Source organism: Cupressus sempervirens, chromosome 3 (assembly GCF_028749045.1).
Source record: "Cupressus sempervirens isolate cs-2001-9-10 chromosome 3, ASM2874904v1, whole genome shotgun sequence".
In the NCBI taxonomy this organism is placed as follows: domain Eukaryota; kingdom Viridiplantae; phylum Streptophyta; class Pinopsida; order Cupressales; family Cupressaceae; genus Cupressus; species Cupressus sempervirens.
Genome location: NC_143120.1, coordinates 944,163,017 through 944,180,687, shown reverse-complemented (window position 1 = coordinate 944,180,687; position 17,671 = coordinate 944,163,017). Strand labels below are relative to the sequence as shown.

The window sequence follows — 17,671 nt, the reverse complement described above, 5'->3', positions numbered from 1 at the left end:
GATTTGGGGTATTTTTTAAATTCATATTGACTATGTTAGTTGATGGGAAAGACTAATCTCCACACAAAATGCACTAAAGACAAAATGAAGTCAATTGTTTTTTTCCATATTCATGAAAACATAGTGATTTTTTTATAATTCTTTTGTTGTTTTTTACTACAAACTATGTAGATCATGAAGATTAAATACTATTTTTTTTAGAAAAATCCATGGTGCTTTCAATTTTTTGAAAATTGGTCAATTGTACAGTTTGTAGGGAGGATATCGTGTCCTTAGTTGATTAGGTAAGTAATGTGTGAGGCCTCGCCCTGACCCTTCGTGGCCTTAGTTGTTACTTTATCTTTTTGTTACTCATGATTCGAGATGTCGAGACATTATCTGATGCTTAGAACATATTATATTATTTCATGTTGTGTGATGATATTTTCAGATATTTGAATTCGTCATTTAATGTTTTATGTATATGTACGTCGATGAAATTAGTAAAAGTAGGATTGATACTTTGATTTAAGAGATTTTAAATGATTAAGAATTAACTAGGATGCAAGAAACCCTGATTTATGTATGTTTTAATTTATGTGATTCCTGATACGTATATATATATACATATGTACATATGATTTTTGGGACTACTGATGTGTGCAATGAGTGTGCAGAGATTTTAACTGAGGAAACTGACAGAGGAACAAAACTAATCTCTATATGCTAATTTTGGAAACCTTGTTGTTCGTAATTCAAGTATTGTACTGTGAGATGTATGTATTTTATTTCTGTGTTCAGTGAATGTTAATGTTCGTAACTATGTTCTTTTAAGTGTCGCTTGACACTCGTGAATTGTTTATGTTCTTCAGTGTGCTGATTAGGGTTAGTTGTGTAACCTTTGGACTCAAGTTGGTTTAAGTTAGTGTTAGTTTGTTAATTGGTTCTTAATTGAGGTTAGTCATCTCTAATCCAGATTAGTGCTTAATTTGCCTTGTTAGAGTTGTTAGTTGGTCCTAATTATTTACCTAACTTTTGTTTGGCTCTAAACCCTTTTCCTAGACTTTAAAACATAAAAATTTTATACCCAAAGGGTATGGGTATGGGTTAGGGGTCTTTTCCAACCCCTAAGCCCCTTTTATTGACTTTTGAGGTCACTCAAAAAGTCTCTTTTTGCCTTTGTGCGAAAATTGACCATGGTTCCATGAGATGCCTCACCCCACCTCCTTTTAGTGTCTAACCATAGTGAGGGTAGAGTTAGGAGTTTCTAGAATTGCAAGTGGGTGGGAGAAGATATTGATCCTTTTGGGTGGTTGAGTTGAGGCTTCTTTAGAGGCCTTTTTTGGTCTAGTTGGGGTTGTTACCCAATCTCTACATTTAGAGAGGAGTTCTTGAAGGTTGAAGCAAGGAAAGGGAGACTCTACTCAAACTTGTTCATTGCCATTACCTCTTTGTGAAGGTTGGAATTCTCATCTCCCTTGTTCAGATTTCTTTCTAGTTTCATGCTTATGCTACCTTGTTGTTGTTTGAATGTTTGTATGGTTGTGGGTATGTTGGGAAGATTTGAAAACCATGGTATTTTGGATGATTTCCTTTCATGTTTATGTTTGCAATTTTGAGATTTTTCTTGCATGGGTATTTTGGTATTACTCACCCTTGGAGAGGGCAGAAGTGACCAATTTTGGGAAAGGTCTGTTTAGTCGAACTCCAACCGGTGTAGAGTCTCTTCTCAGGATGAGAAGAGGGAGAAAGGGTAGGGTGTTATGGGCCCCTACCTGTCAGCACAAACCTGGTATGATTATGGTATGTTAAAATGGAAGAACGAAGGTTCTTGGTTTATAGCCCCGATTGGGCATCTGTTTGGTGTTGTGCTTGACTTCTCCTGGTTGGAAGAATCCACCTTTCCCTAGTGTTGATTCGTTGCGAATCCTATAGTGAAAACCTTGTATAATTATGCATACTTGATTTGTTTCTTGGTCATGCTTGTTATCACCTGATCAGATTTTGTTTCCACCCTCGGTTCTTGAAATGTGCTGTAGAAATCGTCATGAATCCCTTGATGAAGGTCATGAAGAAAATTCAAGTAAATTGTTGAAATTTGAGATTGAAATCCTATGTTATTTGTATCTCAAAACTTTGATTGGATTGGCAACGAAGCCGAGTTTTCTTCCTGATTCTTTCCTGGCTGAGCCTTTGAATCAGGTTTGCCAATAAAATTGGTGTTTGAGTATAATTGGTTATCATGTAATTTATTCGTGATTTAAATTTAGATGGATGAATCTAAAAAAAAAAAGATAAGATGGAATTGATGATGTTCAATTTGGTAAAATTTCAAGATTTCCTTTATGTTGGAAACGAAAATTATATCATGGTTATAGATTCAGTTTAATTGAGCAAAATTTTCTTAGTTTTTCCTTATATGATAAATACGAAAATTTATGTTAAGGAAAGAAAAATGATTATAGTTAATAGTTCTATTTAAGATGTTTAGGAGATAAAATTAATCATGTATTTTTAAGACATAAACTATTGTATCAATGTTTAAAGCTATTCAAAAAATTACACCATGAAAAAAATATACTTGCCTTGTAATTTCTATACTTAGAAAAATTTTCATCAAAAAAAATGTGCATTGCAAGAAAGTAAAACTCTCTGCCTTTTGTATGGAAAAAGGAATTAAATGGATTTGAACAACAGAAAATATTCTTTAAATGATCCTTTTTATTTAAATTTTGAAATAAAACAAATAGAGTAAAAACATTGATATGCTTGTTAAACTTACAAAGAAGATATTTAAATATATCTAAATATCCTACCCATAAACCTTTAACAATAAATAACCTCCCCCTCTTACTTTTCCCTATGTGACAGCACTCAATAATTAGAGTTGAATTTACAACTTAAGTCCTTGTCTACCTATACCAAGACGTCAGATTTTCATGTATGGGAGTTGGAGTTTCTTAAAAAATGAAATATATATAATGAAATAAAGGGGTGAATGCTGTCTTGGTTAGCGCTTAACTTTAAAACCAAACCATTGCAATAAATGGCATCCTTTGTTTTGCTGATGGAAGTACCTATCTTCTAGGCGGCTAGGAGTTTCCTTGGGGCAACAAGTCAAGCAAATTTTATTGACTTGACATGACAACCCTCTTCCATATGTATGGGGTAGAGGAATGGTTGAAAAGACATTGCAAATCATATAAAAATCTGCCATCTCACATACCCACGTTGGGATATAAGAATATGTTAAAGGAAAACTTTAATGTTTTAAAAATATTCATCCTTTCAAAAAGCTGAGTTAACTTGCTGATTGCAATTTCTTTGGAATACGTCCACTAGGAATGACATGGCTTTGTTTTGGGGTTAGTGGTAGGTTTAGTTGTTAGTATATATGTTAGTAAATTTTATTAAGTTTTTAAGTGTAGTTTGTGTATGTTTTAGTTATTAGTTTTAAATTTAAGTTAGTTTTTTTTAGTTTAGTGTAGTTAAAATGTAAGTTTAGTTAGTTTGATATTAATGTTAATTTATTTATATTTGAAGATTATTTAATTTTGATTTTAAGGTTAGTGGAATAGTTTAAAGTTATTTAGTTTATTGATGTTATAAAATGTTAGTATAGTTAAGTTTTGCTTTTTTTTAGTTTATGTTTATAAATAAATTTATGTTTTAAATATGATAATGTTTTTTTTTGTAGTTGTTATTTTAGAGGTTTGTAATAAGTAAATGTGTTTAGATATTAATTTAGATTTGATATTAATTTAAGTAAGTAATAAAGTTAGTATATGTTAAAAAGTATCGGTAGTTAGTAATGTTAGAATTTAGTTTTAGTTTTAGTTTGATTAAGTGTAGACTTAGTTAGTATAGTTTTAATTAATTTAGTGGTTTAATTATTTTAGAAAGTTCTAATTTAATGATTAGTTAAATTTAGTTAACGTTATGAGTTAGTAAGTATTTAATTTAAGTTATTTCGATTTTCATTTTGTTTTGTCAAGATTAGTTATTCATTGTGTTGTTTAATTGTTATTTGTTTTAGGTTAATTGTTTTAAATTTTATTATATATATTTAGTCAGGATTGTTTACTATTAAGTTAGTTTTAAATTTTATCAGTTAGAATTTTGTAAGTTGTGATGATAGTTAAATTAATATAGTTTCTAAGTTAGTCTTACATTGATAATAAAATTTAAATTTTGAGTATTAAGTAGTTTTATTTTTAAAGGTTAATTGGCTATTTAAATCAAGCTTAAATGTAGATTTTATTTGATTAGATATTTTCAGATTAATCTTAACTCGAACTCTTTTAGGATGTTATTTAAATAACTTTCATATCTTGTTGTGTAGTTAATAAAATAACGTGATTTATGTTTATAACATTTTAATAACGAAAATTCAATCTTATCGATGTTTTCCTCCACAAGAGTTATAAACTTATGTTGTAATGAAGTGAATCTTTTCTTGTTATGTGATCGCAAACTTATCAACTTGAGCATTATAATAATTATTATTTAAAAAAAATAAAAAATAATTGTGTGTTTTTGCCCAAGGTTTGGGCATGACATAATGTTACTTTAGTTAGTAACTATTGGGTTAGTTTTAGGCAAGAGCCTACAACACAACGATAACTTGTGAGCCTCTCACGTGGGAGGTCTTGAGTTTGAATTCGCTTAACACATAAAAATAATAAATAACAATAATTAATCTTATACTTTTCATTACCTCAACTTATACTTATGCATGCATTGATCATTCGATATCTTAAACATATGCATATTGCTATCCTAGGTCAAAATAACTTTGTAGAAATGTAAACATGCAATACACAAAATCAATCACATATTTTGACACAAGGGTTTTACGTGGAAACCCAATTTGGGAAAAAACACTAGTAACATGCTACCAATTTTCACTCTTCTAAAGTAAGCTCTGTGAGGAGCCAACCTTGTTAAAAGTTACAATGCACACTATTGAATGTGACGTGGTTAAAGGATTTCAATCACCCTATTAGGAGTGAGTCTTGTTAGAGGACTTTAGAAAATTCCATTAGAATGTCACCATGTTAAAGGATTTACTAATGACTGTTAGGTCAACCTTAGTCCAAAGGATTTATCCTGACTAATACAATTGTTAGAGAGTAACTTTGACATGACTTGATCTGATAACAATAACAACTCACTTGTAGATTATAGATCTTACATTCAATCCTCCATTCTGCTTGGCATTCATCCTCTTCATCTCTGATAGCTTATTCACCCTTCAAGCATTCATCACCTTAAGCCTTTTTTCTTTGTATGCCAATTGCATCTACTCTTTTATTCAACCACCATAGAAGCAACACCCTAGACTTCTTATCTTTATCAGATTCTCACACATGACACCAATTGCTTCTGGCCTGCTATCTCCTTATGTAGAGAATTTAGGTCTTTTGCCACTTAACCACAAGTGTCCATTCTAGGGTTAGGTCAGATTCATTGAATCTAGCCATCTTTCCATTTTGTTCCCTTCTAGAAACTTCCTCTTCAATCCTCTTTGAATTCACCTCAAAATAGTTTACCTTGAATTTTGTGCCACCAACTCATCTTAGTTATCTTCCATATGCTTCACACAATTCAAGAAATCAAATTTGTCAGCTCAGATTCGTTAAATCTTTGATCCAACTCATTTTACTAGCACTCGGCAATAACACTTTGTTTTCTCGGCAAACATTGTCTTCTGATACCCTATCAACACTTGGTTGCTCAACATCTACTAAGTCTTTACTAGTGTCTAACACATACTAACTTTCTTCACTTGGTTTCAACTATTTTTTTGCTCAACTTGTATTAACTTTGCTCAGGTTCCACTATATGCTTAGTCAGGCTTGATAGACACATTTCTTTACTTAGCCTTCTTCTAGTATTTGCTCAAGTATCCTTTCATTATAACCTTAAGTAGATAAACAATACCTTATATCATCAATGTCTTGCTTGGTCTTAGTGCTCCTTTTGTAGACCAAATAACTCAACCTTTCTCTATGTTCTCTTGTTATCCTTTCTTTTCAAATCCTCTTCATCAATCAAACAATGATAGCATTTAGACTAAAGTAAGCAATTATTTTACCTACAAGTAAGAGGTTTGACATCAGTGACAAAATAATGATTGTTCCATGATAGGTTTCACTGATCTTCTTTACTTCAACAATCTCCTTTCAACATATTATGGGAAACTATACTATTTGATTCAGGAAACCATTTTAGCAATGTTAAAATGATTTTATGTATTTATTCAGGGGTTTAATTATTCAAAATATTAAGGTTATAGGTTTTGAAGGGCTATCAAAGGAGTCTCGTTTAAACAACTTGATAGTGGTTTAGGATTGTCTTGCAAGGTAAAATGTATGTCCTAATTGATGTAATAACGAATATTTAATGTTTTGATTTAGTTCTACATGGTTAGGTTATAATCAAGATGAAGTGTTGAGGTATTGCTAGGTCAACCTATAAATGCAATTTAGTACAACTATGGGTTTAACTTATAAAATAAATTTGACTACAAAGGTATACAATCAATCTAATCTAACTTATGTCCTCAACAAAAGTTCTCTGACCATTATGCTACATCTAAACACAAAACTATAGGTTAATCAACTGACTTATTTGACCCGACCTAGGTGTTGCTGTAGCTTTAGAACCTAGGGTTTTAGACCCATGCAGTAGGATGGAATATCGACTCTGCATCCTCCTGTGATATAACTGAACTAAACTATGTACCTAGACCTTGTAAACCAAAAACTAATTTTACCATGCTATCACCCCTCTGTAATGTACTCAATGATGGTTTACATTTTTATGTATTTACTTAGTCGAATCTACCTTTAATTTTTTTTTTCTTTTTTGTATATTTTTGCTCTAGCTTTGGGCATGACATCATAACATTCATGAAATTAATTTTAGGTTAAAAATTTGCAATATCCTTCTATTAGTAGTAGTTAGGAATAAATTCAATGTAAGATGTTCATATTTGTAGTTTTGGAATGAGCATTAAAAAAATATACACAAAATTCTAGGCTAAAAATTTGCAATATACTATTATTAGTAATAATATATATTAAAATATTCATAGTTATAGTTTTGTAAGGAGAATAAAAATATACATGAAATTTTAGGCTAAAAATTTGAAATATGGTAGCCTTCGAAAAGTGTCCCTATAACAAAAATTGCTTTCAACCAATGAAATCACAAATAAATATTTTTTTTCTATTTTGAAAATTTCAAAAATAGAAATTTAAACTTTATTAAGCTTAGAGTTATTTTGAAATATAGAGAAATCAGATGTTGTGATATTGCTATCAGGATTTAACTTGTGTGATTTTGAGTCAAACCCATTGACCTATGCTTCATGAGTAGTGATTCAACATGAATCCATCTCTCATGAGTATAAATGGAACGCTTAGCACTCATTGGATCTAGGTGATGCTCACAAGGGTGAAGCACTAGAACACTGGCACTCATTGAAATATAGAGAAATCAATAGATTGAAGTAAAGCTTTACTACAACTAAACCCAAAAATAAAAAATAAGCTCACACATATAACGACACTCAAACAAGTATATAAATATGTAAATATACATATATTTGTATATATGTATCTAATTTTGTTTTGTTTGAAAAGTTACATTACATTATTATATATTGTAAAAATCTAATATTTTATATATATGTATATTTTTTAAAAATCATTTAAAAAAATCATTTAATTTATGAATAAAATAAAAAATATGACTATTTATAAGTTTTATTTGTATTTATAATAAAATGTACATCGAATACCCTAATGCCACATAATACAATAAAGTCTCTTACAACTTATTTATGTTTTTAAATTTCTCTCCAATCAATAAATCCTCCCAATTCAACGTTTCTTAATTGAACACTTTTGTTGATCAATAGAGCTATTCATTCCATACTACCATTTTAGTTACATTTCTTAAAACAATTTTTCATATCGTATTACCCCTTATAGTTACATCTCTTACCACTATTCAATGTAAAATAATAATATTTTTTTGAAAGATATTGATGAAATATTCACTTAATTGAAAAATAAATAAAAAATAGAGATCACATATAATTCTTATTTTATTATTATTTAAAATGAAATGTACGTCTGGATACGCCATAGGGAAGCCTCCCATAACTGCATCCATTTTCGAAGCTTCATGTCTAGTTAAAGCCACTAGTAACCAATGAATTCCCCAAAACAACCTTTTTTTTCGGTCCAACCAAGTTAAATTACTAATAAAAAAAATTGTTACACTCCCCGTTTGATTTTCCACATGCCATGATACTTTGATCGAGTGGGATGTTCTCCATTTATAACATTTTTTCGAAAAACTACGTCTTACGAGTGTCCGCCGTTCAGTTTTACACCGTTTTGATCTCATATAACTATTTATGAAAATGACCTCATTCATTTTTTAAACGGATTTCCCTCGACATTATCTTCTGATTGGCTCATAAATGTAAATTACTCGTTTTCCTCTGTTCAAATCTGAACACTTGACTGTATTTTCAAAGCTGGCGGACTTTTTCCAACAACCATGGCAGAATTTTATGTCGGGAAGTGTACTGCAAAACTACAAAAAACATCTTTTGAACACTCTTTACAATACCCTTTCTTTCGTTTGTCATAACTTTGAAACTTGTTATACTGTTTTCTGTTCCCTACAAACGCGTCATATTTTTCACTAATTTCCTGTAACCATGTGGATTTCTGCACTCATCAAAACTGTTCAGGCCTACCACCTACCCAAACCTAGTTTCAATCAATCAAACTGCTCAATGTACTTGAACCCAGATCAATTATTAAGGAATTCATGCTACTTTCTCTACAAGCAATCAAAGCTTTCCAGAGCCTCGGTCAGTGCTTCTTGTGAAAACACTATATTTCTTACCAGTTTGCTTTTAGGTATTAATGTTTTAGATTTCTAGATAGCGCCATTAATGGAACATATGCAGATATAGTCAGTTTTATACAGCAGATTTTAGGTCAGTGCTTCTTGTGAAAAAAAGAATCGTAGTTCTTAGCACTGGTTTGCTTTTAGATTTGTGTGTTTCAGATTTCCAGAGGATCATATTTATGGAAAAGATTCAGATGCAGAGTTCTTTTTGTACTACAATTCAATTCTTAGCAGTTTGCTTTTACATTTTAATGTTTTAGATTTCAAGAGGACAACATTTATGGAAGATATACAGATGTAGAGTTCTTTGTGTACAGCAGTTTAAAGGTCAGTGCCTTTTGTGAATAAATCTTATTTTGAGCGTTCGCATTTACATTTTAATGTTTCAAATTCGAAGAGAACAGCATTTATGGAAGATATACAGACGCTGAGTTCCTTTTGTACAGCAGTTTAAAGGTCAGTGCCTGTTGTGAATAAATCTTATTTCTTAGCGGTTTGCTTTTACATTTTAGATACTGATAGGACAACACTCATGGAAAATATACAACTGTAGAGATCTTTTTGTACTGCAGTTTAAAGGTCTGGAAAATCTCATTTCTTAGCAGTAAGCTTTTAGATTATAATGATTTGCGATTTTAAGAGGATAGCATTTATAGAAATGTATAGTTGTGGAGTTACTTTTGTTCAAGCTAATGTTTTGGTTTCTTGCTTCTAAACGGGGTCGTTAGTTTTGGTTATGTTTAAAGTCCCCAAATCATTAGATACCAATGCTCAATTTTTAGTTCTTGGGTTTTTATTATTTTGTAATGTTTTATAATCCACACTTTTTTGAAAGGCAAATGGGCTTTTTCCTGTTTCAATATTGTCGCTGGTATGATGCATTATTTTCAGTTTTAAACTAAGTGGTTGGTGGGTTGTTTTATAATGTATAAATTTTTATTTTGTGATCCCAGATGTCCACATCAAGTCTGTGTCATATCTGTTTTGCAGAGGCATGTTGTTTAAAGCTAAAAGGAAGTGGGCAGCTACTGTTGGGCTTCTGCTATCACTGCCTTCTCTTGTCACGCATCTCTTTCTGTTTGCAAGATACTCTAGCAGAGAACTTCTTGATGACAGACCCATTGTGGAAATTCTCCGGTGGCATCCCCATTTCGATACTGTGAACTTACCTCAAGGAGTAAGAATCAAATTCTATTTTTCCTGCTTTCACTGTATAAGTACACCTCGGCATGAGCATTATGAAACTCTTGTGAATATTGCATTAATTTATATGTCTAATATCAATGTAGAGTTTCAAGTACAGAAAGCTATGGGGTCCAGTCAAATCTTTTGAGTCATTATATCCATATGCAAAACCAAGAGGTCAATTTCCTGGTAAGATTTTTCATTATTTCATGTTATAATCTAAATTAATTCAAGTGCAGTTTTGGTTCAGTTTTTAGATGGTAGAACTTGGGTATTGGGATTTAGATATGCAATCTACTTGGGACTGCACTATAACCACAATACACTCTAGACTATCACTAGAAATGCAATCTCATGGTTTTTTTTGTTTGCACTTCTTACAATAGCACACTGTACTGGACTATCACCAATGCACATTTAAATTATTTTGCAACTGACAATAATAACAGACTTTAATACCATATCAATAATTTTTAAAATTTGAGACTTTTTTGAACAGTAAAATTATAAATCTACATTCTCACTGTTCGTATTATATGGTACATGACAATATCATTAGCTATGAATCTGAATTATTATATATTTATTGTATCTGAATTATTATATATTTATTGCTGTCATACTACTTTCGTTACCATCACTGATGTTATATTGCTGGCAAAATATATCAAATAGCCTTTTTTGAATTGTCAGTCTGTAGGACTTCCTCCAACCAAGTTGGTATTGGAACTGTAATAGTTCTGTCAGCAAAGATCATTTTGGGACTTCAGGAGTTTCAGCAGTCATGCTTTTCTGGAGCTGTAGAAGCTTTAGTTATTGAAAGGTTTTACTTAGGTTTAATGCTTTCTATGGTAAATTCCATGAAAAATAGATAGGGGATTGTTGTTTGGAGCCATCAATTAATTACCCTTTGGCTCTTCTAAACGAAATGCCAGTAGCACAAGTCGAGTGGAATCAGTGAAACACGGGGACTCACACCCATCCCAAAACCTCAAAGCACCCATCCCCGAGACATCCCCGCATTGGGTACTTGGTACCCAAGTACCCCCACCTTCGCCATTTGGCAACCACACCGCAGCTGGTACGAGTACTTGAATTTCTATTTGAATTTTGAGTTTTGAATGTTACTATTTGGTATGTACTATGTTGCTATGTTAAATGTTCAATGGTTTTGGTTAGTGTTGTGATTTTGCCATGTTCAAGTATTTCAATTTGGTACGTCATACTGAAAGATCATTTCATAAGTAGCATGTCAAGTTTTACATGCATAGTATACAACACCCCCAGCCCTGTCGCCCCATGCCACTGTACCGAAATTGAAGCCCTTTGTCTGCCCGTCCTGGAAACTCGTCCCCATGTCCCGATGTACCCCAGCTTTGATGAGTTTGTGATGGCTATACCCTAGTTCTTACTCACACTTAGGGTTCAGGGGGATAATTGAGTTATTTATATCCTTAGCTCTTGAGTAGGAACCTATTGCATTTTCTGTGTATGTTTGTTTTTGGGCATGTACATGTGTGTGGGTGTGTTTCTTCAATCTTAACCATATACATGTAGAGGAAATATATGGAAAAATTGGTTGCTGGAAAAACAACTCAAGTAAACAGAGGGTTCTTTAGGGATATAAAAGCAACATTTTAAGGTTAGTTATCATTCAATACATAATGAAAAGAATGCAAATGTTGTCATCTACAGTACTTATTCAAGTACCATGATGAATGGCAAAATATAAAAAGGATACCCTTAACATGAGAGTGTCCCTACTATGTTTTAAATGCAAAATCCAGGGACACAATTTCAAATGCAAAAAGTAAGCAGCAGAACTATTGATTGTCAGATGTGCTTGTCACAGCTTTAGGATGTTGAAGTGATAACTAACAATGAACTCGAAGTTTTCTGTAGGGCATATAAACATGAATCCAAGACTGCAGTTGCAGAAAAGGCTACTGATCAAGTAGATGCTGACTTTGACATGGGTGGGTTCAGACTTTCTTCCAGTCCTGCTATATTCCATGGAGAGGCAGCATGCATATAATGTATTCAAGTTAAGCCACTTTTGTAAAACTGATAATTCTAAGAGTGAAGAAGGGATTCGTACCAAAGTTGAGTACCATCTCTCGTACCATCCCCATGATAGACAAGGAATTCAGTGGGAAAATATATTGATTTATAGAAACATCTCTTGTACCATCCCCATAAGTACCTAGAAAAATTCCGTGACATTTGATGATACAAAAATAATTCAAGGAATCACCTTTACAAAGAAGGATGAGGCTGGCCTATGATGGTCTTAGCACTCAAAGATGGGGGCTAAGAAGTCATTTAGAAAGACCTTTTTGTCTTTCACACCCAAATCAAGGCCTGCTCTAACCCATTTGTCTATATCTTACAGTGTAACCTGGGGACATGCACCCAACCCGACACCCAGGAGTACCTGGTATGGGGATGTCCCCAGAATTGGTACTTGGCGCACCCAAGCACCCCCACTGCCGCCCATACATTGCCACACCACAGCCACACCCATTGCCGCACCGTTTGGGTACTTTGGTGCTTGAGTATTTGGGTGCTTCATCCACTTTGTTAAGAGAATATATAGATTTATCTCTATGTGTGTGTATGATACTTGAGGGTCATACTGAAAAACCACATCGCCAACATATCTTGACCCGAAGCACAAACACTTCCAGACAAGCCTTTAGAGCTTCTGAATTAATCTTGATCCAAGTGGGAGACGGAGGCCGTTAAAACTCTTTTGTGTCTAGCTTTTTTATTAACCTCTCACTTGGGGGAACAGTATAATCTTTTATAAAACATGTTGATATTTCTTTATATTGGCTGAAAACATTACCATTCAGCAGCAGTACAAAATTGTAAAATTACCATGTTGATGAAGATATATTTATCCATTATTTCTGCAGACTTAATGGAAAAATAATAAATATAGATAAATCATCTGAAATATGCTCATACAAAAACTGTACCTCAAAGTATGGGTGTGGCTCCCTCTAAACTTGATGGCACAATAGCCAATTTTTTAACATAAAATTAAGAAGGAAGCCCTCCTCATTGCTGTGGTAACTGCCTCAAAGAGTAAAGGTATAGAAACATTCATAATTTATCCAATTGAAGATACATTAAGTTGGTTTGGAAATCATTAAAAAATCTCCAATATCGATCAGGAGAAATAAAAATAAATCCAACATTAAAGATGCCAGCTTTATAAATTATAAATTAATTTTGTAAACACTTCGTTGGTTTTCAGCATTAGTTAGTAGTGGAAAGCAGAATATAAAAAATTGTCTATAAGAAAATAGAATATCTCAGTAATGATTATATGTCTAACTCCAGAGGGCTAAAGGAGAGATAACTATAATCATAGATCCTATAGTTATTGCTAGATATTGCATCGGCTCTTATCTAGGTAGATTTAATAAATTTTGTCTAAGTTTACATTCTTATATGTAATTTTTTATACCTGATTGAATCTTAATATTTGTTTTGATAGCCCCAAATTGGCATAGCAATGGCTACATAATTGTCAAAATTCAAGGAGGGTTCCATGAGATCAGGTCATCGGTAGGGATTTCCTTTCGTAATAGTGAAGATGCTCTTTACTTTTTCTAGTTTATTTTTCTTTGGTCTTCATGAATGACCATAATAGTTACCTAAAGTTGCTATTGTTGGCAGATCTGTGATGTAGTTGCTGTATCTAGGCTTCTAAATGCCACTCTTGTGATTCCAGAGCTTCAAGAGACCACAAGTACTAAGGGAATCAGGTTTGTTATCCATTTCACTTCTAGGATTTACTTCTTGCTGTGTAATTGAGTTGATTATATGCTTATTTACTTCTGTCTCATCTGTGCTTGTCTGTTTATGGCAGCTCTAAATTTAAAAGCTTTGGCTACCTTTATAATGTGGATCACTTTATTGCGGCACTTGCAAATGATGTGTTGGTTGTAAAAAGCCTCCCAAAAACATTCAACAATGCTAGGAAGAAGAAAGAGATACATGTATTTACACCACACAATTCTGCCTCCCCTGACTTTTATCTGGAAGAAGTGTTGAAAGAACTAAAGATGAAAGCCGTAGTTGTGCTGTTGGTCTCTGAAGGGGGATGCTTACAGGTAAGAGGAAACACAGTTTCTCAGTTCAGCATTACCAATATTCTTTTTAATTGGCTTCATTACTGAATCTTTTTAAATTTTAGTAGGCAAGTCAATATTTTCGATTTTTGTGTTTTATTTCAAGGGAGAGGGTGACTATTTTACTAATAAAAAAAGCAAATTTCTTATAAGGAATAATTGGGCATACACATTAGAATAGTAACTAGTAAAGTAGATCATCATACACACACACACACATACAGATAAATCTATATATAGAGATATATGTGTACACAATTACTACAAATATATTGATAACTTTGGTATGTGTGTGTGTGTGTGTCTATATATATATATATATATATATATATATATGGTAAGAAAATCTCTTCGTAAAATATATGGATATTTATAAATCAGATAATCCACATACTGTAATCAGATTTATATTTATGACTTGTATCATATCTTAATTAGAGAGCATTTTGATTTTTATAATCTATGATGTGGAAGCATACTTATCAAACACTACATAAACTCAATAACAATAACCAGCCTTATGAGATTGAAGGGGCAATATGGGAGAACGGTGAGGCCTCACTAGGTACACTTCATAAAATGAGGCCAAGGGGAATGAGAGATGCTTCTCTTGGGCTTATGAAATATCCCAAATGGATATTTGCTCTGTTGCTGCTATTTGTTTAATTATATAAATTATATTTTCTTGTAGATATTTTTTTGATCTTATAGAGCTAGATAGAAGTTGCAGAAGAAGGTTGTTTCTTTTAATATTTTTTAGACTATAGGTATTACAATAAATAAATAATAATAACTGATAAAATAGAAGTGATAGAAATCATATGCAACAATGCATACTATTCTGGAAATGATTCTAAAACCGTACCAGCAGAGTCTGATTTATTTCAGAATAGTACCAATACAAATGTACTTCAAACAAGGTTGATGCCAGCTGTAGATGGAAACTAGCTATAGCCAAACAAGTTCAAATGATAGAGCCCAAGCTGCTGCAATAAAACAAGTCCAGTCTGCTGCAAATAAACACTCCAGAATTCCTCCTGTAAGCTACTATAAGGAAAAGCTAGGCTGAACCAAAGTGGCCGCCTTCCCTAAAAATCCATTCCCTGCAAAGTGTGACTGCAATACTAGAAATTGATCCTCTGCTGTGATCAAACTGTATGCATAAGAACCTTCAAATCTGATCTTGTTGAGGGCTACGTCCCAACAAATCTGCTCTCAACACTAGGGTTTGCATCCTAGGTGAGGAATGTTCGTCCAGAGCAATGGCGTCCAAAATAGGTCAACAAAATGATAAAGATACTCACCTTTAGGTTACCATCTCCTTATATCCCCTCTCGAGGGCAAATTGAACCCTAAAAGAACCCTAAAGTAGATTTCATTTGAACTTTATTCCATAACATTATTTCCCCAATAAAGGCATCCATATAGAAGGAAATTATTATTTTATTAATGACAAATAGCTCCAAGCATCAAATAAGTCCTGGCAAGTGATAATCAAATAGTAGAGACTGAGCTCTTTCCAACAAGCTATCACACATAGGCAAATCGATCCAAATGGAGCCAAAAAACTCTTTATTAATCCAAAATTGCTAAACAATTAGCCTTATTTAAATTATTAAAATGCTAACTTAGGAGAATATTTAAATATATTAAAATATTTCCCAAGTAGCCAAGGAACAACCCAAACACCTCTAAAACATGAGATTGAGTTTGTCACCTCCCTGTGACTAATGCCAAACAACCTGGGCCAACTGGTAGTCTCACCCTCAAATCTAGGGATACTCCTAAAAAATAGGGAATACACCCAAATCTCTTAAAATTGAGACCAGGGGGTGATCTCATAGAACCTCAACTCTGGAAACGTCACCACCTTCTAAAAGGTAGGAATCTCCTCCTACAATCAAGGAATTGCCTCCTAAAATCAAGTAACTGCTCTCAATTGATCTACTACTGCTTGTTATACCAAATCTGGACGCTAAAAACCCTAACTGAGTCCTTGATCACCACTGCCAGCCTATGAGACTCCATAATAGGCTAACTCTCATGTCACTGCTAGACAGAGCTAAAGAGGGGACATGAAAAATCCTCCCCTCTCGGAGATGCTTGCCCATAAGCAACTGCAAAGCTGGATGCTGTAAAATAGTCTCACCCTCTCAAGTGGCGTCCTCTATAGGGAGACCTCTCCCACGAATCAGATACTCTCGAATCACCCTGCTTCTTAGCTGGTGTTCCCTCTCTTCCAAGATTTGGAGATGGTATAATATGTTGTCCTAGTGCCTTTTTTAGATACGACATGTGGAACACATTATGAATCCTACTGCCAGATGGTAACTCAATCTTATAAGCAACCTCTCCAACACCTGATAATCCTGTATGGTCCATAAAAACAAGGTTTGAGCTTCTTAGCTCCACCCCTTTTGAGGGTGCTCTGCTGGTAAGGCTATAGTCGTAGGTACGCCATATCCCCCACCTCAAATATCCTCTCAATCTTGTGTCGATCAAGGTAGACCTTCTACTGATTTTGTGCCTGCTGAAGATTCTCTCCGAGAAATCTCATGATGTCCTGGTTGTCCTATACCCAATCTTGTGCCAAAGGAACCTTGCTATCACTAATCACCAGATCAACAAAAGATAGAGCATTGTAATCATAGAGGGCTCTAAATGGAGTCATAGTAATCGACATATGATACTTAGTATTATAACAATACTCGCCCAAGTACAACCGACGCATCCATGTCCTTTGTTGTGCTACTTTGATATAAACATCAAGATCTTCAAAGTGAAGCATCTCACCATGAATCCAGTGGAGGAATTTATTATACATCTCGATTCTTGGATTCTAAACCAATTTAAAAAAAAAATGCAACATATTCATATTGCACTTGTTTGAATAGATGTGCAAACCAATATTGCCAATGCTTCTCCGTGAGGTTCCTACTAACAATCTTTGAGCCTGATGCAATTCCGGGAAACTAACAAAATAACATGCTCAACCATAGCATGCGACCCTCCATACCTCTCAAACATACAACCAGCTATTCCATTTTGACAAAAATGCCCAACACTCCAAACCATGAAGCAATATACGGAAGTCTACGTAAAGTGATGTATCTTGCGAATCAATACCTGGGTCCCATAACAAAACATACGACGTACTGTGTGTGATGTAGAAGAATTTCATATTATCACCATCACTATTAAGTAACCCTTTGTGTATGCAAGACACGATAACAATGGGTGAGTAATATCTTGCATGATAAAAAACTATCAACAATGGCCACCCTATCTCACTGTCATAACTCTGACCAGCAACACAAGTGATATCAAACATACTATCAAACTAATTCCAATTAACAACAAACACTCCCCACTCCATCGCTAACCGATAGGGGCACCTCCCAACACTCCCATAATGTTGAAAACCTAAT

At 33.5% G+C, this 17,671-nt stretch overlaps 1 protein-coding gene across 6 annotated transcripts in view; it reads left to right on the top strand.

Moving 5' to 3' along the window:
- Window positions 1-8,626: 8,626 nt before the first annotated feature.
- The window catches only part of LOC149569855 (protein EMBRYO SAC DEVELOPMENT ARREST 30-like), a 63,380-nt gene continuing 54,335 nt past the window's right edge, over window positions 8,627-17,671 (top strand). Inside the window, exons 1-7 of one of the 6 annotated variants that reach the window (XM_089822567.1) lie at window positions 8,627-8,875; window positions 9,177-9,243; window positions 9,907-10,093; window positions 10,206-10,290; window positions 13,607-13,677; window positions 13,789-13,877; window positions 13,982-14,225. In XM_089822567.1, coding sequence (XP_089678693.1) covers window positions 9,911-10,093; window positions 10,206-10,290; window positions 13,607-13,677; window positions 13,789-13,877; window positions 13,982-14,225 — 672 coding nt within the window. In that variant the 5' untranslated portion in view covers window positions 8,627-8,875; window positions 9,177-9,243; window positions 9,907-9,910. Of the gene's footprint in view, window positions 9,005-9,176; window positions 9,373-9,869; window positions 10,094-10,205; window positions 10,291-13,606; window positions 13,678-13,788; window positions 13,878-13,981; window positions 14,226-17,671 lie in introns of all 6 variants that reach the window. The other 5 variants (XM_089822566.1, XM_089822571.1, XM_089822570.1 and 2 more) reach the window with 5 other exon arrangements.